The 25,200-nt window shown below is 48.7% G+C and overlaps 2 protein-coding genes and 1 long non-coding RNA gene across 3 annotated transcripts; 2 read left to right on the plus strand and 1 right to left on the minus strand.

The window, feature by feature from the left end:
- Positions 1–4,316: 4,316 nt before the first annotated feature.
- Positions 4,317–5,346, plus strand: LOC120666060. The gene is made up of 4 exons (XR_005671532.1): positions 4,317–4,532; positions 4,732–4,851; positions 5,033–5,104; positions 5,215–5,346. It is a non-coding gene; the product is annotated as an uncharacterized LOC120666060 (long non-coding RNA).
- Positions 5,347–6,268: 922 nt separating this feature from the next.
- LOC120666058 lies at positions 6,269–9,565 on the minus strand (the record flags this gene model as incomplete). Its single annotated transcript, XM_039945846.1, has 4 exons — positions 8,533–9,565; positions 7,901–8,433; positions 6,969–7,747; positions 6,269–6,860 (listed from the first exon to the last, which is right to left on the minus strand). Coding segments are annotated over exons 1-4 (2,937 nt in total), but the record flags the coding sequence as incomplete, so codon positions are not given.
- A 2,017-nt stretch (positions 9,566–11,582) lies between these two features.
- LOC120666059 (O-methyltransferase ZRP4-like) lies at positions 11,583–13,127 on the plus strand. The gene is made up of 2 exons (XM_039945847.1): positions 11,583–12,204; positions 12,442–13,127. Exons 1-2 carry the CDS (start codon positions 11,650–11,652, stop codon positions 12,739–12,741), a joined length of 855 nt encoding a protein of 284 aa, XP_039801781.1. The 5' UTR covers positions 11,583–11,649; the 3' UTR covers positions 12,742–13,127.
- Positions 13,128–25,200: the final 12,073 nt, after the last annotated feature.

A 25,200-nucleotide genomic window follows, 5' to 3' on the forward strand; every position in this document is an offset into this window, starting at 1 on the left:
TATATATATATGTATACACATATCTATACATGTGAATTCCTTTACATATGAAAATGTCTAGGACCAATATTATATAAATATATATATATACACATATATATTATTGGAGTGCTTATATATATAATACATACATACTCCATCATATTTGCATAGGTATATTCGTTCTTAATTACATAGTAGAATTTGCCTTTTGGAAATTTAATTAATACATACATACTCATAAATAGAAATTTAATACATAGACACACATATATATTTACATAGTTATATTCGTTCTTAATTACATATATACGCGTATATTGTCATATTTACTGTGATTGTCAATATTAGATATTCCATCATAGTAGAATTCGCCTTTTGGATCGAGGACTTGCTCAACAATAAATCCGGAGAATTGTTCTTGAATCGCCATAACCTTTTCCTCCGGTATGAGTTTATCGCGCATCTCCCCGACCTATGGAAAAAAGGGATAATTAATTTCGACTAATTAAAATACGAGTTCAAATATTAACAAGTTTTTTTACTTACTTCCTCCTCCCAATCTGTCCAGCCCTTTGGAGGACCTACCAGACCATGGATGTTCTCGCATACATAGTATGCGCACAATACAGTGCCTGGTTTCTGCCTCATACACTTTAAGAGAGAAGAAATTATCAGGTATTTACATGAATATATAATAAAACTAATGAATCGTGCAACGAATCATCCAAGCGCGTACCGGAAAATCTGTCTTGATCTTCAATTCCTTGTCAAATTTGCCTGGATGATTTTTAGCGAATTCTTTCCAAACCCTGTGCATGATTAGAACAATTATAGTCAAGTAACAAAGTGATTCAAATTATCGGTCATGGACGGAGTAGTGGTAGAATTACTTTTTCATCATGTTAAGAAGATTTTCGTATTGTTCTGGAGGTCTCCTCAATGAGTCCATAACCACGAGTAGGCTCTTCTCGGGAATTATGACAATTAGGATCCAGTGTTCACTGCAAGATTATACGGAGGCAGTTCTTGGTAGTTAAGGTTTAAACAATTCGATTACAGAATAGAAAGAGTTAGACGGAAGGAATCACTCACGCAAAGTTGTAAGGAAACAATATCATTTGCTTGTTGTGATAAACGCTTATGTACTTGAACAACATTTGGAATATCTCATCGGTATTGTCGCGTAGAAGCCTCCAATTACAAGTAATTGGGTCGATGAAGCCGAGGTGAGAGTATCCCTTTCTTCTGCAAGTATGTATCTCCATTCTACATGATACCGAATAAATCAAGAGATCAGTATGTTGAGATCATGCAAAACAATACGTAAGGAGAGTAAAATACTTACAGAACCCACAAGGCGACCATAGAGATGTCGAGGGCCTCCTGATGGAATAGTTGGTAAATTTCTTCCCAGTTTATCCATAGAATGGCCTCCCCCCGTAAGAAATCGTCATCTTTAATCTTTGCGCCCTGCATGAAGATGCAATCGGCCATCGCACGCATGTAGTGCTGGTGCAGCTTATACATTTGCGTTGGAAGCACAGACACTACTTCGGGGGGTACAAGAGTTTTGCCGATCTCAAACGTCCATTTGACGACCACATCGGCCTTTGGAATATCTTCTCCCCCTGCAATCTGAGCGGCCGTCAGGTTTGATTCTTTCAAAAATGTAACAAAGTCTTGTTTTTGCGTCGTCTGTCCCACTACGAGAGGCTCTATTGATTGTTTCTTTTGGGCTCCGAGCTGTGGAACGTCGGACGACGACGACTTTGATTGTCTCTTCTTTTTCTCAGTAGTTTTGATAATTGTGCGTTCGTAGTCTGAAGGGGGGTCTCTCGGAATGAATTTTCTCTTATTTGCTTCGCACATTCCCTTAAAAAATTTCAAATCTATCGGATTTATCACTTTCTCGGGCTCCGGCTTCGGCTTCGGCTTGAAGTGCTCTTTAACTCTTTCTTGAGTTATCCGATCGCATTCTTCAAGGCTCATGTCCCAGGGTTTAATAGGAGCCTCCTTGGTTTTCTTCTTCTTTTCCTTCTTCTTTGGAGGCTCCCTAGCCGGTGCAGCTACCTTCTTTGCCGGCGGCCGTTTCTGCTTCTTTGCCGGCGGCGGAGGGGGTGACCATGGAGGCGACGGTGACGCTTGAGTGTTCATCGGCGCATGAGATGATGGTGATGGAGAATGTGCCGGTGAACCTTGCCGAGACAGTGCTGCCCTTGGGGAGTTTTGCGGAGATGCCGGTCTTGGAGAGGCATGCTGAGATGCCGGTCTTGGTGTTTGATCATCCGACTTTAGGACAATGTAGCGCTTATCCCATAGGATGTAGCCATGAATGGCTTCTGCTAGTGTCCTCTCCCCATCGCCTCTAGGAATATCAAGCTCGAGCGTCTCCCAACCCTGGCACACCTGCTCCACGCCAACTCTTGTGTATCTAGGCGGAATTTGCTGCCCGTGGTACACGTCGCCTGGTTCGGTTGGCATGGCGGTACCGTACGCAACAGTGAACATTAAGTTCTTAACGGCAGTCTGCAGGTCACAAGGTGTCCGGTGGGTGATCTCATCCACTGGAAATCGCTGCGGGGCCGACGCTTCAACTGCGGCCTGGATCCCCGTGGGCTCGGCAGCGGCGACGTCTGTGGAAGCGCAGCTGCTTTTCCGCTGAGACAGGTGATCTGCTGCGACACTAGGCTCTGGAGGCAACGTTTGCGCTTGCTGTTGCTGGCTCATTGCTACGGCCACTTGGCGTTGAACCTCTTCCTCCAGTCTTTGATCGTGTGACATGAGCCGTTCCTCTAGCCTTCGCAGGTGCTCCCGCTCATCATTCTTTCTTCTTTGCCGGCTTCTATATGAATCAATGTATTCCCTGAACCCATACTTCCACGGAACCACGCCTTTGCCTCTTGTGCGGCCCGGATGCTCTGGATTCCCAAGGGCGTAAGTCAGCTCGTCCCTCTCTCTATCCGGCTGGAATGTTCCCTCGGCCGCTGCTTGTATGGCCTCCTGTAGTCTCTGGGCTGCTCGCTGGATGTTTGGCCCATAGATGCAGTCACCAGTCAATGGGTCCAAGCTTCCCCCGTGACCATAAAACCAGGTCCTTGACCTTTCAGGCCAGTTCATGGTCGCAGGTCGGATGCCTCTGTCAAGCAGATCCTGCTCCATCTTCTCCCATTTGGGTACTGCAAGCTTGTAGCCTCCTTGGCCTAGAGTGTGATGGTACACTTTCTTCGAGGCGTTGTCTTTGGCCTTCTGCACCTTCTGAAGCCCAAGCTCTGAAGACTTGTATTCCACAAATGCATCCCAGTGACCCCTGAGCTTTTCGAGCTCGCCGGTAAATACGGGTGTGGTCCCGGTCTTGATATATTTCTTCGTCAAAATTTTCTTGAATGATCGCAGTTGTTCGGCCATCTTACTCAGGGTCCAGCGCTTGCATATCTCTTCGGATTCAGCTGAAACCGTGAAGTTTTTCTTAAGCTCCCGCCAGCACCATTCTTTTTCTCTTTCGGGTACCGCATCCCGTTCCTCGCTTGGATTGGAAGCTTTCCAGAGCCTAAAGCTGATCGGGATGTGGTCCCTGACAATACATCCGGATTGTCTTATGAATTTTTTGGCGGCAGCTTCTGGAGCGATCGGTTCGCCATCTGGACCAACTTCCGTTATAATGAACCGCCCTTCCAGTTTTTTTGTTGGGCCTCGCTTCGTCTTTTTCTGCTGCGACGATGATCCAGACGGCTATAAAAAAAACATTCATAGTATTCATATAGATTCAGATGAAAATATGATTGTCACTACAAATAAGTATAGTTTTGATATGTACATTAGCACTTTGTTCAGCAGCAGCGTCATCCTGAATAGATGGTGCCTCAATTCCATCACCGGACATATTCAAATATATGTCGGTATTGCTGCCATCATCAGCTTGTTCAGCGACATCTCCTTGACCTTCGCCAATCATATTCAACAGGAACTGTTCGTCTTCCGCGTCTGTGTGTCGCGGGTCCATCGTAACTAAAATATGAATACAAATAAAACCCTTAAAAATTATCTAAATAATCCACTCCAGAAATTTGCGGCTAGGGATAGGCGGAGGGCCGAGGGCCGAAGGCGAAGGGCTCAAAGCCAAGGGCCGGAGGCGCACTGGGGCGAACGCGGAGCCGGGGGGGACGTGGGCTCAGGGCGAGCTATGAGCAGAGACGGAGAGAATGATTCTTTTGCATTGGGGGCTTCCTTGCTAGGCTTTATTGAATTGGGTCCATATATGATACTCTCTCCATGTCAAAATAAGTATAGTTTTTTGCATCCAAATTTTGTCCCACAAAGAATGTAGTTTTAGCTTGTAATGAGATTCATCTAATTAAAGCAATACTAATTATACTCTCTCCATGTCAAAATAAGTATAGTTTTTTTCCTATATGATTTTTTTGTTTGATTTTCTTTCTGGAAGATCACATCTAGATATAAGTGTCACTATCGATCTGATGACAATTGGATTGAATCACTAGAGGTTCAAACAGTAACCAAGCCATTTGCAGTAGAAGAACAGAAACATTATGGTATTTCCTTTCACGATTCTACTGATCATGATAGATCTAAAAATTAAACTCATATAACTAATATTCTTTTCTTAACTATCCAGCTTTCATTTGTATGTACTATTTCTTTTGACAACTAAAATTGAATATTTCACGCTTAGTTTTGGTTCTCTTACTATTGCTAGCATCGATGTATCATTATTAAATCAGTTATTTGTAGGATGGAATGCTCAAGTTTTGCCAAAAAGGAGGCATTGGTTTAGGAGGCTTGTTCAGTGGACTCAAAGGGATACATCAAAACCTGAATTCAATCTGGGACTCATTGGTCAAGAACAAACAGGTAGCATGCTAGAAAAAAATATTTATCATTAAATTACATCTCTCATAATTGCTGTGCATCTTTTAAAGTAAAAGTCAATACAATCATTTACCTGTACGATACAGAAAAAGGCAAAAGCTTTCCTTTCTACCACCAGTTTTTATTCTTAATTCCTTGAAACATTGAATTTCCTTTTTGCCAGTGGGTTCTCTCAATGAAATATGGTTCCAAAACCCATCCAGTGCCAAAGGGGAAATGAAGCTTCAACTGACAGGTAAAATGGAAAATAAGCTGAAGTAAAATAAGCTTAGAATTACTGCAGCATTAGGTGTGAAGAAGGACATTTTCTGAGCAATTATTTTTTGTTTCCTGTCTCTTTTCCAGTAGGCTTTACAGTGTGAAGAAGAACAGATCGAAGAATACCCACACAACAGGGCGGCGGCGCGGCGGCGTGCAGTGGAGGCCGCCGACGAGGGCGTGCGCGCGGAGTGGAGGCCGGGGGCGGCGCTCGCAGGGACGACGGCACTCGGTGACGTGGGCTCGCGCGGCGGGGCTCTGGGCGGCAACGTCGACGGCGGCGGTGCTCGGGGAGCTCGAGCGGTGGGGGGAGCAGGGGAACGGACGGCGCGGGAGGGAGGAAGGGCGAAGGAGGGAGGAAGCTAGGAAATATATGGGGGGGGGGCCTTTTGTCCCGGGTGAAGCCACCACCCGGGACAAAAGGTCCTTTTGTCCCGGGTGGTGGCTTCACCCGGGACAAAAGGCCCCCCCTTTTGTCCCGGGTGAAACCACCACCCGGGACAAAAGAACCTTTTGTCCCGGGTGGTGGCTTCACCCGGGACAAAAGGGGTTTTTGGGCGGGCCGGGAAAATTCCCAGCCCGCGGCCCACCTTTAGTCCCGGGTGGATCTACCACCCGGGACAAAAGGGGCCCGTTTTCCCTCGTTCCCGCCTAATGTTATGTTTGTTTTTGTTTCTTTTAACTTCTCTTTTAAAATTGGCTTTCATTTGTTATTTCAGTTAATAAAATTATGATTCCAAAAATTATGGAACAAAATTTCTTATCTCTATATAAACTTGATACACGCAACAAAAATAATTAATTTTCATTCAAGTGATTGGGTCAATGAAATATCTAACTTTTTTGAAATCATATTTGTTATTTTGACCATGCAAAAATATATTAGGTGAAATTTTTTTTCAAACTGTTGCTTTTCGATAGAAAGTGGATTCTATCACGATATTAACGTTTAAAAAGTGAATTTTAGATAAAATTAAGCAATTTCATGATATTAATGAGTAGTGTGTGAGTTTGAGAGATAGTGTGTGTTAGTGAGATTGTGTGTGTTAGTGAAAGAGTATAGTGTGTTAATGTGAATGTAATTTCATGAAATAAATAAAATGATTCAAGTACATGAAGGATTAGCGGTAACAGACTTTCTCTTCACAAATGTCCCTTGATTATGATCACGGCGCAAGTATGGAGCATCATCATTGGCTAGCAGGATGCATGGATCAGCATTTACTTCGAAAGGTGGAATGGCAACAAAATTATTATATTCTTCTGAAAAGTCTGTCTTGTCCTCCACTCCAACGATGTTTCTCTTTCCTGATAGAACTATGTGTCGCTTAGGCTCATCCTTTTGCTTGTTGATCCCCTTCTTTGGCTTGCTGGACATGTCCTTAATGTAGAAAACCTGAGCGACATCCTGGGCTAGGACAAATGGCTCGTCTCTATACCCAAGATTGTTGAGATCAACTATTGTCATCCCATACTCATCTTTTGTTACCCCTCCTCCAGATAGCTTAACCCATTGGCAACGAAATAGAGGCACCTTGAAATTGGGACCGTAATCCAGCTCCCATATCTCTTCAATGTAGCCGTAATATGTGTCTTTTTTTCCATTATTGTCCGTGGCATCCATACGAACACCGCTGTTTTGGTTGGTACTCTTTTTATCTTGGGCTATCGTATAAAATGTGTTTCCATTTATCTCGTACCCTTGGTATGTTAAGATATTCCAAGATGGTCCCCTAGCCAATAAGAACAGTTGTTCACTTATATCCATGTTATGCATTAGATGCTTCCGCAACCAGCTACAGAAAGTGTTCATGTGCTCACGTGTAATCCATGCCTCAGACTTTTCCGGGAAATTGGAGAGCAGAATTTTCTTGTGTTCCTCGATATATGGGTCAACCAAGGATGATTGTTGAAGAACCGTATAATGCGCTTTCTTGAATGAGAAATCATCTGTGCAGACATAAGATTTCTTTCCTAATGTACCCTTTCCAGATAGTCTCCCCTCATATCGCGATTCAGGGACTCCAATCAGTTTAAGGTCATCAATAAAGTCAACACAAAAGTCAATGACCTCCTCAGTTCCGTAGGCACTGGCGATGCTTCCTTCTGGACGAGCTCTATTACGAACACATTTCTTGAGTACCCCCATGAACCTTTCGAATGGGAACATGTTGTGTAGAAATACTGGTCCGAGAATATCAATCTCTTTGACAAGGTGCACTAGAAGATGTGTCATGATGTTGAAGAAAGATGGTGGAAATATCAGCTCAAAGCCAACAAGACATTGCACCACATCGTTTTGCAGCTTTATCAAATTCTCCGGGTCAATTATCTTCTGAGAAACTGCGTTGAGGAAGGCACATATCTTCACGATGGTTAACCGGACGTTATCAGGCAGAATCCCCCGCAGCACAACCGGAAGAAGTTCGGTCATAAGCACATGGCAGTCATGGGACTTGAGATTTGTAAATTTCTTCTCTGCCAAATTTAAGATTCCTTTTATATTGGATGAGTATCCAGATGGAACCTTTATACTGCTCAAGCAGTCAAACATGGTTTCTTTCTCTTCCTTGCTAAGAGTATAGCTGGCAGGACTTAAGTATTGTCGTCCATTATCTCGCTGTTGTGGATGTAAGGCATCTCGTTCTTCCATACGTTGCAATTCTTGACGTGCTTCTACTGTATCTTTTGTCTTTCCGTACACTCCCAAGAATGCTATCAGGTTGACGCAAAAATTCTTCGTGAGGTGCATCACATCAATTGCATGACGAACATCTAAGACTTCCCAATATGGTAGCTCCCAAAATATAGATTTCTTCTTCCACATGGGCGCCATTCCATTTTCGTTCGGAACAGGTTGGCTACCAGATCCCTTTCCAAAAACAACTTCTAGATCTTTTACCATGTTGAAGACGTCTTTACCACTACGGTGCATCGGTTTTGTTCGGTGGTCCGCTTGGCCTTTGAAATGCTTGCCCTTCTTTCGTACCGCATGCCTGATGGGAAGAAACCGACGATGACCCATGTATACAACCTTCTTACAGTGAGTCAACCATATATTATCGGTATCATCTAAACAGTGTGTGCATGCTTTGTATCCCTTGTTCGAATGTCCTGACAAGTTACTAAGAGCAGGCCAGTCATTGATCGTTACGAACAGCAATGCTCGTAGGTTGAAGTTTTCCTGTTTGTATTCATCCCACATCCGTACACCTTCATCGCCCCAGAGCAATAAGAGTTCTTCGACCAATGGTCTTAGGTACACATCAATGTCATTTCCGGGCTGCTTTGGACCCGGGATAAGCACTGGCATCATGATGAACTTTCGTTTCATGCAGAGCCATGGTGGAAGATTGTACAGACAAAGAGTCACAGGCCAAGTGCTATGACCACTGCTCATCTCACCAAAAGGATTCATGCCATCCGTACTCAAACCGAACCTTATGTTTCTCGCATCCAAATCAAATTTAGGGTACGTTCTATCTATTTTTCTCCACTGCGACCCATCAGCGGGGTGTCTCAACATCGAGTCTTTCTTGCGTTCCTCTTTGTGCCATCGCATCAACTTAGCATTATCTTTATTTCTAAACAGACGCTTCAAACGTGGTATTATAGGCAAATACCACATGACCTTCGCAGGAACTCTCTTCCGGGGAGGCTCTCCCTCGACATCTCCAGGATCATCTTTTCTAATCTTGTAACGCAATGCACTGCATACGGGACATGCATCCAAATTCTCGTACTCGCCTCGGTAGAGGATGCAGTCGTTGGGGCATGCATGTATCTTTTGCACTTCCAGTCCCAAAGGGCAAACAAGTTGTTTGGCTTCATACGTTGTGGCAGGCAATTCATTGTCCTTAGGAAGCATTTTTTTAACAAGTTTGAGTAATTCACCAAATCCCTTGTCGGATACACCATTTGTCGCCTTCCATTGCAGCAACTCCAAGGTGGTGCCAAGTTTCTTAAATCCATTTTGACAATCTGGGTACAACAACTTATGGTGGTCCTCTAACAACTTCTGGAACTTCAACCTCTCCGTTTCACTCTCACAGTCTGCCTGCACATTGTGCAATGCTTGCCCCAGATCGTCGCTGGGATCATTTTCTGCTACATCTACTTCGGGCTCTTCCATGGGAATATCGTCATCGAATGCACCGATTCCAGCATTCCCGGGAAAGTGGTCGTCAAAATCTTCTTCTTCATTGTCTTCCATGGTAACCCCCTGTTCTCCGTGCTTCGTCCAACAAACATACTTTTTCATGAAACCATTTGCGAAAATGTGGCTGTGTAGGATTCTTGAAGATGAGTAATCCTTGTTATTGTTGCAATGAACACACGGGCAGCACATAAAACCATTCTGCTTGTTTGCCTCAGCCACAGACAAAAAATAATGCAGGCCATCAATGAATTCTTTCGAACGTCGGTCAGCATTGTACATCCATTGCCGGTCCATCTGCATTTTAAATAAATCGATTTGAATTCTTTACACGTATCGAATAAATAAAATATATCAAACCTAAATTAAACTAAATGTAACATAACATGAATAATTAAAAGATATGCAATATCTATCATACATCTTGATTAATTAAAAGGGGTACTTAATCCATTACAGAACTTAACAAAGGAGTACTATACATGAAATTTAAAAATTCGGTCAACAACACATAGGTTTTCAACCGTCCTTGCGTTGGAACGCAGAATGTTCTAACGGATTTCTTGCTGGCGCAGAATAAGATGGCGGAGCTGAAACCTCCGAGTTTGGTGGTGACGAACCGTAACGCCGCAATAAATCCTCAAGATCAAACGGAGGTTCCTCGCCCCTTGCCATGCATTCTCTATATTCTTTTTCCAAATAACGGAGCGCTGCCCTATGAAAAGCACTAGGTTTTTTGGACCGACGACCTACTCGAGTTGTGCCCTTCTCTCCAGAAGGACAACGATCACCCCCACCGGCGCCACTCCCTCCAGCTGTTGAAGCCATATTTTACTGAAAAATACCTTTATTTTCCACAAAATTATAAATTCTTACCATTACAAAGCAAAAATTATTTACTATTACAATTACAATGATCAGATTAATAACTCTTGCAAATAACAATGAAATTATATAAAAAAAGACGAAATGTATCATTAATCCTCAAGAAATCTCTAATTAATTGAAAGAAATCTCTATAACTTCTAATTACTTTGACACCCTTCAGTTCCAGGAGTACACTCTTTTCAATATCCAGAAACCCTCTAGAAGAAAAATAAACCTTTATTTCTGAAAATGTATATGTCAGTAACCTCAACCCTGCGGTGATGACACTGCCTTTCGGGGGGACACGGTGCGGTACAAGGATGTCACCAATCGGCTAGTCGCAGCACCAACATTTACGATTAATAGGCACAGCACTTGGCACAGGCAGCATGCTCGTTCATATGCTCTCAGTACAACAACGGCATGCTGACTGCGTCAAATGCTGTCTTCTTATCAATCGGAAGTGCTGGTGATGCGACCAACCGATTTGCGACGTCCTTATAGCGCATCGTGTATCCCTGAAAGGTAGTGCCATCACCGTTGGATGGAGATTAACGACGTATACTTGTTTCGAAATAAAGATTTTTTTAGCTTCTAGATGGTTTCAATGTGAGCCTGATTAAATACATCACTAGAGTGTCAAAATAATCCATTCATAATACAAAAAATTCTATAATATACTCATTTCATTAATTCATTCACGAATAAAAAAATCAACTATCCACAATATGGTCATATATACAAGTACATCACATGAAGTATCTACACTCATTCTAAAAATTTCTACTATCCATATACTCATCTAAATCTAAAAGAAAATTACGCCTACATATGCAATCTAGCTAGCAAAATAATGTCCAAGAAATGAGCTAGCTACACATTTTCTCTATTTCTAAAGTATGAAATGAGCTATACAAGCCAAGGAAGAAGAGAAAAACAAGCCCCAAACCTTTAGAGCAGATGGATGGACGGAGAATCAAAGATCTTCACAAATGTGGTGAAGAAATGAGCAAAACTCCTCTATCCCGAGCCAAGAACAGAGAAAACAAGTGAGCTGAATGGCTCGGGCGGGGGGAGAGGGAAGGGGATAAGGGGCGCAAGGCCTTTTGTCCCGGTTGGAGGCACGAACCGGGACAAAAGGGGGGACTTTTGTCCCGGTTGGTGGTTCCAACCGGGACAAAAGGCTACGCGGGCCTTTTGTCCCGGTTGGAACCACCAACCGGGACAAAAGGCTCCCATTTTGTCCCGGTTGGTGTCTCCAACCGGGACAAAAGGCCCCCGTCCCCCCCGCTGGCCCGGCTAGCCGTTGGACCCGGGACAAAAGCCACCTATTGTCCCGGGCCCAAAGGCTGCCGGGACAAATGGCCAGGAACAAAGGCCTGTTTTGTAGTAGTGATATTGCCGATGCCATCCACCACCATGGTGGAACGGCCACCCTCACCCAGATAGCTAGCGTGGCTAAGCGCCACCCCTCCAAGCTACCCTGTCTACGTCGCCTCATGCGTGTCCTCGCCGTCACTGGTATCTTCAGCGTCGCCATGAACCCAGCCGAGGATGCAGATCGCGTCTATGGTCTGACTCCGGCGTCCCGACTTCTGATCGGTTCGTCACAGAACTTAACTCCCACGCTAAGCGTGATCCTCCATAACATGTTTGTGTCACCATTCCTCGGTCTTGGCACTTGGCTCGAGCACGAGCTGCCAGACATGGCCCTCTTCGAGATGGCGCATGGGAAGGCCGTGTGGGACGTGATCATTCATGATGCAACCTTCAGCTCGCTCTTCAACGCGGGAATGTTCGCAGACAGCCGCTTCCTCATGGATATTGCTATCAAAGAGTGTGGCCACGTCTTCCAGGGGATAAGCTCCCTGATCGATGTTGCCGGAGGGCATGGTGCAGCGGCCCTGGCCATCAAAAAGGCGTTCCCGCACATTGATTGCAGCGTGCTGGATCTGCAACACGTCGTAGCTAGTGCTCCAGCTGATACCGGTCTGAAGTACATTGCCGGCGATATGTTTGAGAGCATTCCACCAGCAAAAGCCGTCTTCCTTAAGGTACAACATGTGAGACATGCAAAAATTGGGTAGCTGATGCACTAGTTTTTTCATACGTTCTAGATTACAGTAAGTGGTATCTCTTGGTAGTATGATTGAAATGCTAAAAAATAAAACTTTAATTACCTCTTGGCAACTTTCAAGGACCAAAAGTAATGAATAATCTCACTTTCAATGTTCAGTATTTATGCTGATAGCATATTTTCTTAACATCCATTTTCTTCTTGCTTATTTCAGTGGGTTATGCATGACTGGCGTGACTCCGAGTGTATTACAATATTGAAGAACTGTAAGAAAGCTATACCTACTCGTGATGCGGGTGGAAAAGTGATAATAGTAGATGCCGTGGTTGGTGCAGGGTGTTCAACTCCAAAGCATAGAGAGACACAAGTTTTGTATGACCTTTTCATTATGGTTGCCAATGGCATTGAGCGAGACGAGCAAGAGTGGAGAAACATAATTTTAGAAGCTGGCTTCACTCACTACAATATTATACCAGTTCTTGGTGTTCGATCTATCATTGAGGTCTACCCGTAAAGTTAACAAACAGATAAATACTACACATTGGAGTGAATTTGTAAGCTGGCCAACTGAGCATGTTTGCCTCAAGCTTGCGCGCGGGTGTGTTTTGTATAAAGAACGCACCCACCCTCTAAGTTGCAACTATGATAGTACTAGTTGCAACTGGATTATATCTAGTTGCAATCGGGTAGGTTTGAGTTGCAGCGGGTCAGACTGAGTTGCAACTGGTTCGTGCCCAGTTGAAATCAGTTCCGTCAGTTGCAATTGGTCTATTCTCCCAGTTGCAATCGATGTAGTCTGTCGGTTGCAACTACAGGTTGGGTGCATTTTGTACAGAGAATGTACCTTATTGTATTTTAGCCTCATCATCAAGGTTGCAAGAGTTTAAGCCTTATGATTTCTAAAATGATTATTTTATATTCTTTTAGATTAAGGGAAAGACCCGGTCTTGAACATTCACATGTGAATGTTCAAGACCACAAAAGAACATATTTGGTGACAAAGCCAGAAGTTTACACGAGTACTTAACTACAACCCTCCAACCGAGGTACACAAATAAAAGACAAGAAAAGAAGAAAAAAGAAAAGAAAGAATGAAAGACTAAGTTTCGAACTTTTACATCCTACTTTCAACCTTGCTTTGGTCTTCATGCAGTAATAAAATCTCACATTAATCATTTTCTTAGAAACTCTTAATGTAAGAATCGTTAATGGTCATGCGCCGTCCGGTCACCCTGTGATCTTGAAACTGCAATAAGTCGATCTCTACAATGCAAACAGATCAGCCACCGCCGGTGCTCCACGCTGATCGAGGTGTCGCCATCAAGGACTCCAAGACGACGCCTCAAAAAGAGAGCAACCTCAAGATGCAACTGCTGCCCGTGCCGGTGCGTCGGTTCATTGGTTTTCACCTTGATCTATCCGAGTAAGTTGAGGTCCTCACGGTAAAAGAAACTCTTAATATAAAGATCGTTAATGGTCCTGCGCCGTCCGGTCACCCTGTGATCTTGAAACTACACTAAGTCGATCTCTACTATGCAAACAGATCAGCCACCACCGATGCTCCAATCTGATCGAGGTGTCGCCATCAAGGACTCCAAGACGATGCCTCAAAAAAGAGAGCAACCTAAAGATGCTACTGCTGCCCGAGCCGGTGTGTCGGTTCATTGGTTTTCACCTTGATCTGTCCGTGTAAGTTGGGGTCCTCACAGTAACGCCTTCAAGAAAGAAAACGATGCCCATGGTACCGTCATCATTGGCATTGGAGGACCAAGCTAGGTTTTTGCCCAAGAACCTGCACACCAACAAGCAAAGCACGTCGACCGGCAACCCGGCAGCTCCACCAGCATGCCCAAAGGGCGCCCAGCAGATTCCATATAGAGGACAGTAATCGGAGGCAAGCCCCATGGCGGCGACCATTGGAGGTGAAAGACGTCCTCCACCGGGAGCTCAGACCAGTAGATGTCGGCGAACATAATTATTTTATATACTTAAGTTCAAGTACGAGGATTTTTTAGCTGGAGGGCCATATTTTTTTTAAAAAAAAGCACTTCACGTATTTTCGTTATTGCTCAACATCCTTGAAACCATGTTCCCCATGAGGACTAGTGGAAAAGTTGGAGGAAGGATGGAAGAAAAGTAAAGACAAATTATACTCATCATGTATAACAAGATAAAATGCTAAGGAATGCTAGATGAAGCAACATATAGTTCAATCTGCGCTAGGTACTTTAGATAAACAATAACTAAAATCATTTTACACGGAGAAAGAGACTTGAAGGGGTTTGTGAGTTGGACCCCAAAATAAACTCTGCATGGTCGGAACCCATGGCGTCTATATATCGAACAATTTGCAAGGATTACTAAACTAAAATGATCTAAAAATAATTAATCCATGAATGCTTATAGGGCCAGGCACGAAATAAAGAGCACAAGCAAGTTGAAGAGAAACAGGGCATGCATAATTTGAGATAAACTGAAAGTATGTTCGCCCTCTGCCGTTCTGCCCTCCTCTCCCCATTGTGAACAACCTCTTGTTTGATGAAAGTGGCGGGCTGATGTCCATGGCATCAAAGGGACACACGAGACTCGGTTACCACTAGTGATAGCAGCTTGTAGGAGTTGACATAGATTGAGTTCCTTGTAACATAGGAATGGGTCCTTTATTCCTCAAGGCTATGAGTGAGAATCCGTGTGGCAGGGGAGTTGGGTCAGCAATGATTTGCTATAAAGTTTGTACCATTTCAGACAAATTGCTTGCTAATTCTTGTTTCGTTGCCTCGTTGGCGTGGATATTACTCTTTTTTTCTTTATTTAGCTTGCTTATGAAATTAGACTGAAACATATGGATTTTACTGAAGCCAAAGCTCATAAGGAATTTAGGAATATGGATCTTGGTCCCCTATATGCTTTGTTTTAGAGGAAAGATGATGTTTATACAGTGGGAATGTCTATTATTAAATTTGTTAATAGAAATATTACATAAACTTAGTGCTAAAACTTTGCATATTTATTTTGTCTTCTAGATCATGGATGCTAGTAACAAATCCGCTTCCAACTTTCGATCCATTCTTGAAAAAAGAAAAGCTCAATGGGGGCAAACTTTATTAATTGGTATCACAACTTGAGAATCGTTCATATCGATGAGAAAAAAGAGTATGTCCTTGAGCAACTAGACCCTGATGACCTTCCTTATGGTGCAACTGCTGCAGCCCCAGAGCTTATGAAAAGCACTACAATGATTCACTCGAAGTTAGATGTCTCACTACTACAAATCCGGCCTTTTGTTCCGGTTCCACAGGGCCATTTGTCCCGGTTTTGGAACCGGGATTCGCCTTCCGGGACAAAAAACTGGAGGCTTTTGTCCCGGGTGGCAGAACCGGGACAAAATGTCCCACACGCTAAAAAATTTTTTGCACCTCGCGGGATTCGATCCCAAGACCTCTTGTCTAGCATATGGTTTTCTTGCCAACTCACCTAAGTAGTACATGTGACTCAGTATAGAATAACTTCCTTTTGAACTGTCACGTGGAGGAGCCTTTTGTCCGGGTTGGTGCCACCAACCGGGACAAAAGGGTCCTTTTGTCCGGGTTGGTGCCACTAACCGGGATAAAAGGGTCACCCTTTTGTCCCGGGTGGAGCCACCAACTGAGATAAAAGGGGGGACCTTTTGTCCGGGTTGGTGCCTCCAACCGGGACAAAAGGCCCCTATCCCCCCCGCTGGCCCATCTAGCCGTTGGACCCGGGATAAAAGCCACCTATTGTTCCGGGTCCAAAGGCAATCGGGACAAATGGCCTGAAACAAAGGCCTTTTCTGTAGTAGTGTCTCATGCTTGCCATAATGTCCTCTCTGTTCTGTAGAAGCATTATGAAAATGCAGATGCTCACACTATGATTGAAGAGTTCCGTGAAATGTTTGAGAACCAAGCTAGATATGAGAGATTCAACATCTCAATGGTTCTTGTTTGCGTGCAAGTTGACTAAAGGTAGTCTAGTTAGTCCTCATGTGATCAAAATGATTGGTTACATTGAGAGCTTGGAGATACTTAGTTCTCCCCTATACTACTAAACTGACAGCTTTGAGCAAATCCAAAAGAAAGAAGAGAAGGGTGATGATGGAGGAGGTAAAGATGAGCCATAACTAGATGATGTGGAACCTAATCTAGATGATGCTGATCTATTGGGTGAAGATATGGGAGGAAATGGTGATTGTGGAAACAATGGTAAGGTAAACACCCCCTGCTATATCGACATCATTCACTACCGAAAATAATACTTCCTCTACCTCTTGGTTTCATGGGCAAGCTTATTGGAGCCTTCGGAAATGGCATTAACAATATTGACCAATGGACCTCCGGAGTTGTTGTTGATACTAATAGTGGATCCTTACTTTTAGTATTTTAGCTCAAGTTTATTATACAAATACTGACTAGATTTGCCTGAACATCTAGAGCACGCATAGTTGATCACATTGTCTTTTCAGAGTACCACAGCCATAACTCATATTCTCAACTTTCCATTCTCAATTCCATCATTTACTATGATGTGACAGAGAGATCAAGGTTCTCATATCCGTGAGTCACAGCGAATCAATTCGATTTATTCTTGGAAGGTAGACCTAACCAACACGACACATGTAAACCCCGTCGGGCCACACGCATCAACGGTTTCCATCGTTACCCGAAGGTGTTGGGCCCCTCATGGTGAACTAACAGAGAACCCGAAGGTGGCATCCATCCAACACCCGCCAACTCCCACGCCCAGCATAGCAGGTAGGCATTCAAAGTATCGTTGTAAAGCGGTACACAGCTTACCGGTTTCGACTACCTCTGTCGTGGAGTGGAAACCCACAGCCGGGTGGCGTAATGCACCCGCCTAAGCCCAGAGGGTGAGTACTCGGGGGTTAGCTAGGACTAGTTTGATCTCGCTGGAAGAACACGATGAACACAGCTGGTTTAGAGTGGTTCGGGCCGCCGGAGCGTAATACCCTACGTCCACTGTGTGTTGTATTACTTGTGTTTCCCTCGTCTCGAGAGAGTCCGAGAGAGCTTGAGAGTGCTTGAGAGAGTTTGTGTGCAGCGAGCGCCTCCCTTTTATATCTCAAGGGAGGCGCGTATATGGCCGTTGGGTCCCCGACAGGTGGACCCAATGATGTAGTATATAATGACATATTGTACAGACATTATGGCATTGCAGGCGATGGAGATCTCATTCCTGGATTCCCTTGCTCTGCCCGTGAAGATCTTCCGTCCTGCATATCCATGCCCTGTCTTGTCGAAACAGCGCCAGGGTGTAGCTTGCGGCGTTGCCTGCAGCGTAGCTGAATGGGCCGTGTATCTTGCGGTGTAGGCGACATGATGGAAAAGTGCCGTGCCATCGTATCCAATTAATGCGGCAGACGGGCTCTGCATGGATGCGGCGCAGGCGGCTGCACTGTGTACCTCGGTAATACGCGGCCTACAGTGAGACCTGACAAAGGCTGCCCCGCGTGCCGCGGCGGCAGAGCATGCCTCAACCACCCGCATTGAATGCGGTGGGTGGGCGAGTCTTCCAGCGAAAGACTCGCGCCCGCGCCCGCGGGACACGGGGTGCCCCCGGACCCCGCCCCAGCGGTTTGCTGGTTCTACGCACGTGGGAGGTCCGGATGGGCGCGATGAGGTTCTGGACTCCTATGGGGGGGTCCGAGCCCTCGGCTGTTGGCTCGGAGCTTCCCCTCCTCAGGGACACGTGGCGTCACCGGACCCGTCCAACAGCGGGGAGCGGGTCCGGGGCCTTTTGGCCCGGTGAGGAAAGAGCCTGACCTGTGGGACCTGGCTGCTCCGCCCCTCATGGCGTAGTTACGGTAGACTATGCGAGTCCTGCCTTGCTGCAGTAGGAGAGGGTATCCCTGCTACAGGGTACCGACAGTGGCCCCCGGGCCCATCTCGGGAGAGGTGACGAACCCGTAGTTGGGGCCACTACTGTGATTTGGCTCTGCATAACTTGAAGTCTCAAGCATTAGACTATGCATACTGCAGGAGTTTTGTCCGGCTTTGACCATCTATTGGGTTTTCGCTGCCTCATCACATCGCAACGGCTTACTGACTCGTGGTCCCCACATACAGTGGTACATCTAGTCACGTGAACGACGCTCTGCATTGTTGCGGCCGGAGTAAACGGGGTATTTACCACCAGAGCAGTTTCGAAAAGCCTGGTCATGCCAGCGCTTTATGCGCGTGTGTCAGCTCAGCTTCCGCCTCGCTTCGCGCGCGGGTGACGGTTCAGATCCCGCCTTTTCACACCTTTGTTTGTTACCCGCCCTCCCTAACAGGCGGGCCTGGGCCCCCTTATCATGGACTGGGCAGTTAACACCAGGCGTGAGCGTCGCTTGGGTTCCAGCGACGGTTCCGGGGCACGCCGGTTGGGTTAGGCTTCATAAAGGGATGAACCGCATAATGCGGTTACTTTTCCGCATTCACCTTCTTCCTTCCAACCTTTGCGCCCCTTCGCCTTGGAGCCTCCTCGCCGCTTGCTCTCCTGCGTAGATTGCTCCTCACCTCCATAGCGAGATGGCATCCCTCATTCGTCCCCGTCGCTTCCAAACTGAGGAGGAGCTGAACATGGTGCGCCGTCTGCTTGGGTGGAGTCCACAGGTGACTGCCTGGGGGGATTCAAGCAGGCTCGGTTCCCCTCGGCGATCTGCGCACCGGGGAATTTGTGATGTTCATCTCGCACATTTCCACCGGCTTGGGGCTGCCGATCTCCTCATTCTTTCTGCTGCTGCTGGAAGATTTCGGCCTCCAACTTCAACATCTCACACCGCACTCCATCCTCCTGACGTCCATCTTCGTCCACTTGTGCGAGATGTTCGTGGGGGTGCGGCCCTGCATCATCCTCTTCCGCCACTTCTTCGTCATGGTGAAGTCCGGGAAGGCCAAAGACGAAGTGGGGGCGTACTACTTCCAGACAAGGAGCGACCTGCGGACGCCGTACATCCCTGGGCTCACTGGTGGGAAGTGGGAGGATTGGCGTAGGGAGTGGGTGATCGCCACCACCGAAGCCAACGAGCGCCTGGTCATGCCGACCGGGGGACCCGCCTCCGACCGTTAGTCCTGGAGGGCCAAGCCGTCCCTGCCGTCGGAGTTCGACTCCGTGCTGAGCAAGATCAGGGCGCTGGCGGAGGGCGGCCTCACCTCGCTGCACGTGCTCGGGGACTTCCTGAAGCGCCGGATCACCCCTCTGAAGAAGCGGCCGCGTCCTGCCTAGAGCTTCACCGGGCCTCAAGACTGCAGCAGGACCCACCGCGGGGAGGACAGCGACCTGACCCAGGAAGCCCTGGAGGTCTTGGTACGGGAGGTGACCGGGGAGATCTTCATCCCAGAGCACCTGATCTTTCCTCAGGGCATCATCCCCCTCTGCGAGGACTCACGCCTGAGGACCGCGGTGCTGGCCACCCTGCCGACCCTCGACGACGGTGGGCTCGCAGCGCGCCAGACTGGAGGCGACCCGGACTGTGGGATCCGGATCCCTGGTGCATCCGGGGAACAGGCCGTGCCGAGTGCCGCGGGGTCCGACCCTTCTGCCAAGGGCAAGCAGGCCGTGGCTGGTAGCGCCGCCACGAGCAGTCCCAGCCAGGCCCGGAGCAGCTCCTGCGCGTCGTCGGGGGAAGCGGGTCGGCGCAGGTTGCACCGCGGTGACGGGACCACTGAGGACGCGGTCCAGGGTAGCTCCTGGGCCCCCGGCCCTCGCGGGACCCCCGGAGTAGCCACGCCGCCACCAACACCGCCAGGAGATTGCACCCCCCGGCAGCAACAGCAGCAGCAGCAGCAGCCGCTGCGAGGTGCGCCTCCGTCGCCGCCTCGGGAGTAGCAGTTGCAGCAGCACCAGCAGCCATAAGGTGTGCCTCCACCGCCGCCAGAGGAGCAGCAGCAGCAGCAGAAGCAGTCGCCGAGCCTCCGTGGGCGCTGGATACCCGGTGCTTTGGGGTAAGTGTTCTTCCGTTCACTCCCCTTATTCTCGGTGCTTCGCTTTTTACTGAAGGTTTCTTCTCTTTGTTTGCCCGGGCCTCTCACCCAGGCAGCTCTTCCACCACTGCTGGCTCGTCAGTGGGGGTCCAGGCAACCAGGGCCTCGGCGGCGACGGCGGTAGCGACGGTGGGTGCGAGGAGCTCGGGTGCGGCGGCTTCCGATAACCTGATGGCGCCCAACGCGGTGGCGTCTGCGCCAACGCCAGGCGCAGGAACGCCCGACGCGGTGACGGCGGATGCGCCAGTGCCAGGCGTAGCCACACCCGACGTAGTGGCCCCCGAGCCCCCAGCTACAGAGGCAATCGCACCGACACCGGGCTTGGCGACGGCGAGCACAGCGGCACCGAGGTCCCGACGTCTGTGCCGGATGTCCCCTCCCCCAGCGCCCAACCTACGGCAGAGGAAGAGCTGGAGGAGGTCTCTGGTATGTGGCTCCTGTAGGGTCCCCCGGGGAGGAAGCGGCTCCCCTCCCCCAGGTGCTGGTCCGGGTCCGGCATAAGATATAGGAGACGACCTCTACCGCCGAGGCGGCCTTCCAGCGGGAGTGGGCTGCTCTGGAGAGCGAGCGCCAGTGCCTCGGCGACTGGCACACCCGCCTGGAGGGGCGCACGAAGGCCGAAGCCTCCCATGCTGCGCGTGTTCGGTCCGAACTCAAGGCCGACCTTGAGTCCTACCAAGCCAATCTTTGGAAGGTGTTCGACCGGGAGTTTGCGGTGGCGAGTCGCGAAAAGACCCTGGCGCTGCAGGAGGAGGCTATTGCCAAGAAGGAGGCCAGCCTCGCGGCCCAGCAGTCCGAGTTCGATTCCCGCAGCCAGGGACTCGAGGTTCGCAAGCTGGAGCTCGACAAGCTCTCCGAGTCTCTGCACCAATGGCGCCAGGAGCTGCAGGCGACCGCCAGCAAGCAGGCTGTTGCCGAGATGGAGCTCGAGGAGGATAGGAAGTCCCTTGCAAAGCGGAAATCCCACGCCACCAACATGGAGCTCTAGCTTGCGCGCCAGCGCGAGGCCCTCAAGTCCCTGAAGGAGTCGGCGGTGAAGAAGGACGCCAAGCTCGAGGAGAGGACCCGCTAGGTGGAGGCGACCCAGGCAGCACTGGACGCCCGGGTGCAAGAGGCGGTCCAGGAGGCGGTCTGAAAGCTGCAGGAGGACCAGCTCAGGGGGGCCAGCAGATCGTCGACTGGGCGAGCGAAGCGAGCTCAGCGCTGGTGCCACTTGGAATGAGTCCAATCCAAGTGGCGGAGCCGCCAGCTTCGATTGCTGACGCCCTCCCAGTGCTAAACTCTGCTTCTGATAGACTCCGGCGCCTGGAGCCGATCCTTGCCGGTCATCTCGAAGCCGAGGGCCGTGAGTTGATCTGGATGGTGGCGGAGCACATTCTGACCTGCCTCCGGAGCCACGACCCAGCCATCTCGCTAGCCCCCGTGGTCGATGGTCTAGTGGCGGAGACGGAGGCCTCTGCTCGAGTTGGCGTGCGGGACGTCGTCGACTTCGTCACTACTTACTTCAATCGTGAGCCTGCAGATTCCGGAGCTGGGCCATCACAGCAGTAGCACTTTTGTTTTGTTTTTTGTAGATGTAAAAACATTGTACTTGTTGAAATTTTAAATAGAAGAAAATTTCAACTTAGCTATTTGTCAGTTGCTGCGGTTTGTGGTATGCAGCGCCCCGGCGCCCTGGCCCCCTGGTAGACAGGTTCAGTTGTTAGGACCTATCTGCCATCGGAGCCGAAGAAGACACTCCGGACCCCCGTATGAGGTTGAGCAAGCGTCCTTGGGCATAGGTGTAGCATAATTTGCAACTCGAACGAGTGACTTATTCCCTGTATAGCAGAAAAAACTACAGAGAGGAAAATCAAACTCGCTTGTATGGTAGTAATGATACTGCAACTTAGCTGTTTGACGCATGCAGAATCGATCCGTGGTGTGTGGCTCAAAACGAACGCTCCGGGCCCCCTGGGAGATAGGCTCAGTTGTTTTGAGTCTATCTACCACCGAGACTGGACCTCGATCTGCATGAAGTCTTAAAGCAGATGCGGGGACCCCCTGGTAGGTAGGCTCTATGGTTTGAGGATAGCTACCACCAGTCTAGGCCTAACCTGCATACCACTCAACGTCAAAGCTTAGTAGCAGGCCCGCGGGACTTATTCTGGACTGGCCCCCAAGCTAGTATGAGGTCCGGGGCTCCGGATACGCAGGTCCAGTTAGTTCAATGCTTGTTACAGAGTGGTGGAGTGTGTAGGCTTAGGGTGAGGAACCAGGCTAAGGCGCTACACAGGGCTCCGGACCACTCCAGGAAACAACACGACTTGACCGGACCTGGCTCCGACGTTCCGGACCCTACCTAGCAGTGGGTGAGGTCATTTTGCCGTACTCGATCCTTTGAGATATGGAGCTGGAACTGCTGTGTAGGACTTAGGAAGCCAACCCTTGAGCTAGAACGAGGTCCGTGCCCCTAATTACCTAGCTCCGGGTACTAGGGCACTCATTACAGGGTGGTGGAGTGTGTAGGCTTTGGGTACGGAATCGGCTAAGTGGCTACACAGGACTCCGGACCACCCCAGGAAACAAGCACCCCCTCTCCAGAGCAGGTCCCTAGGGGTCCGGGCCCCTCTCCCAGCAGCAAGGGGGTCCGGACCTGTACGGCAGTTCGGCAACTCAATACAGATCTTAGCTGTAGCAACAAGAGTGGAAGTCTACGTGGGGGTTAGAAAGAGAAAATCTTGAGAATTGAAATGCGAAATAAAATTTGACACAAAGACAGAACTGGGAGCAAATTTTTCTTTTGCAACTTGATATACATGGCTTGCGCGATGGATGCCAGAGGCCGGGTTTATGAGGGCGAACTTCTACCGCTCTGGGCCGCGCATTAATGCTAGCCGACGGTGCGATGGATGTCAGAGGCCGGGTTTACGAGGACGGACCCCCACCACTCTGGGCCGCACGCTAATTCTATCTTATTACAAAGGAAAAATTCATTTCCCTGCTCTGCCTAAGTATAAAACTTACGCAGATGCTCTATATTCCATGGGTTGGGTAGCGGCACTCCATCTTCTATGGCAAGGCGAACGCATTTGGGCCGGCATACTTCTGTAACCTTGAAGGGCCCCTCCCAGCTGGGGGAGAGTTTGTGGAGACCTGCTCGGTTCAGGATCCGCCTCAGGACGAGGTCACCAGCCCGGAGCTCCCTACTGTGCACGAACCATTGATGATAGCGCCTGAGTGCCTGGTTGTAGCGTGCATTTCGGATTGCTGCTCGCCACCTTCATTCGTCAATGTAGTCCACATCGTCACGCCGCAGTTGTTCATGCATGGAATCGTCAAAAGTCTGGACCCGTGGTGAGCCCAGGTGAATTTCCGGGGGAAGGCATGCTTCAGCCCCGTAGACCAGGAAGAATGGAGTCTCCCCGGTGGCTCGGCTGGGTGTGGTCCGGTTGCCCCAAAGTACGCACGGAAGCTCATCAACCCATTTGGCGCCATGCTTCTTCAAGCAGTTGTAGGTGCAGGTCTTGAGTCCCCTAAGGATCTCTGCATTCGCTCTCTCGACCTGTCCATTGCTGCGGGGATGTGCCACGGACGCAAAGCATAGCTGGATGCCGATGTCCTCACAGTACTCTTGGAAGAGTTTGCTTTTGAATTGGGTCCCATTGTCCGCGATGATGCGGTTTGGGATGCCAAATCTACACACAATGGACTTGAGGAATGCGACTGCTAATTTTTTAGTGATGTTCACCACAGGGGTAACCTCCGACCATTTTGTGAATTTGTCAATGGCGACGTAGAGGAACCGATACCCGCTGACGGCCCGGGGGAACGGCCCCAGGATATCCACGCCCCATACGGCGAATGGCCATGAGGGCGGGATCATTTGCAGAGCTTGAGCCGGTGTGTGTATTTGCTTTGCATGGAACTGGCATGCTTTGCAGGACCTTACCAGCTCAGCCGCATCCTGGAGTGCTGTTGGCCAGTAGAAGCCATGCCGAAAGGCCTTACCAACAAGTGTGCGAGATGAGGAATGACTTCCACACTCGCCTCCATGGATCTCCGTGAGCAACTCGCGGCCCTCTCCCTGGGAAATGCATCGCATGAGGATGCCATTGGCGCCACGGTGGTAGAGATCCCCTTCTACCACCGCGTAGCATTTAGCCAATCATACTATGCGCTCAGCGGACGCATCGTCATCAGGGAGGATATTGTCTTTTAGATAGTCCCGGATCTCGGAGATCCATGCATCGGGAGCTCCCTGAGCAGGTGGGAGCAGCTCTATGAGGTCTCTAGGATCCTCAACAGAGCACACAACCCAGGGCGGGCACCACAGGTGGAATGCCACCAGGACCACTAGCTTCGAGGTGGTAGCTTGATCCCCTTCACCCAGTTCGGCAGGCTGGGCGGTAGGTCTTAGCAACCGTCTTTCGAAGACGCCCTCGGGCACGGATGCCCAAGTAGATGCTCTCGTGGAGAGATCATCTGCTGCTGAGTTGAGTTCGTGGGGAACATGTTGCAGTTCCAAGGCGTCGAAGTCCTTCTCGAGCTTCCTCACGTGGATGAGGTATGCCGCGAGCTGGGGATTGTTGCAGCTGTAATCCCCTCGGACCTGCTTGATGATTAGCTGAGAATCTCCCTTCACCAGAAGCTGCCGGACCCCCAGAGATAGGGCTTGTGTCAGGCCAAAGATCAGAGCTTCGTACTCCGCCATGTTGTTGGTGGCCTTGAACTCAAGGTGCACCATGTACTTCAGCTGATCTCCATTTGGGTCAATGAGGACCACACCAGCTCCAGCCCACTGCTTGCGGATGGACCCGTTGAAGAAGAGTGTCCAGTGGGGCTCGGTGAAGACTGGTGTCCTGACTTCCGGCTCCGGGGGTCTGGAGTTGATGTTCCCCCCCAGAATTGCTTGGGGAAGGAGTCCATTCTGCTATGAAATCAGCCAGGATCTGGCTTTTAACTGCATGGCGCGGCTGGAAGTCCAGCTGGAA

Source organism: Panicum virgatum, chromosome 3N, assembly GCF_016808335.1.
Source record: "Panicum virgatum strain AP13 chromosome 3N, P.virgatum_v5, whole genome shotgun sequence".
NCBI lineage: Eukaryota > Viridiplantae > Streptophyta > Magnoliopsida > Poales > Poaceae > Panicum > Panicum virgatum.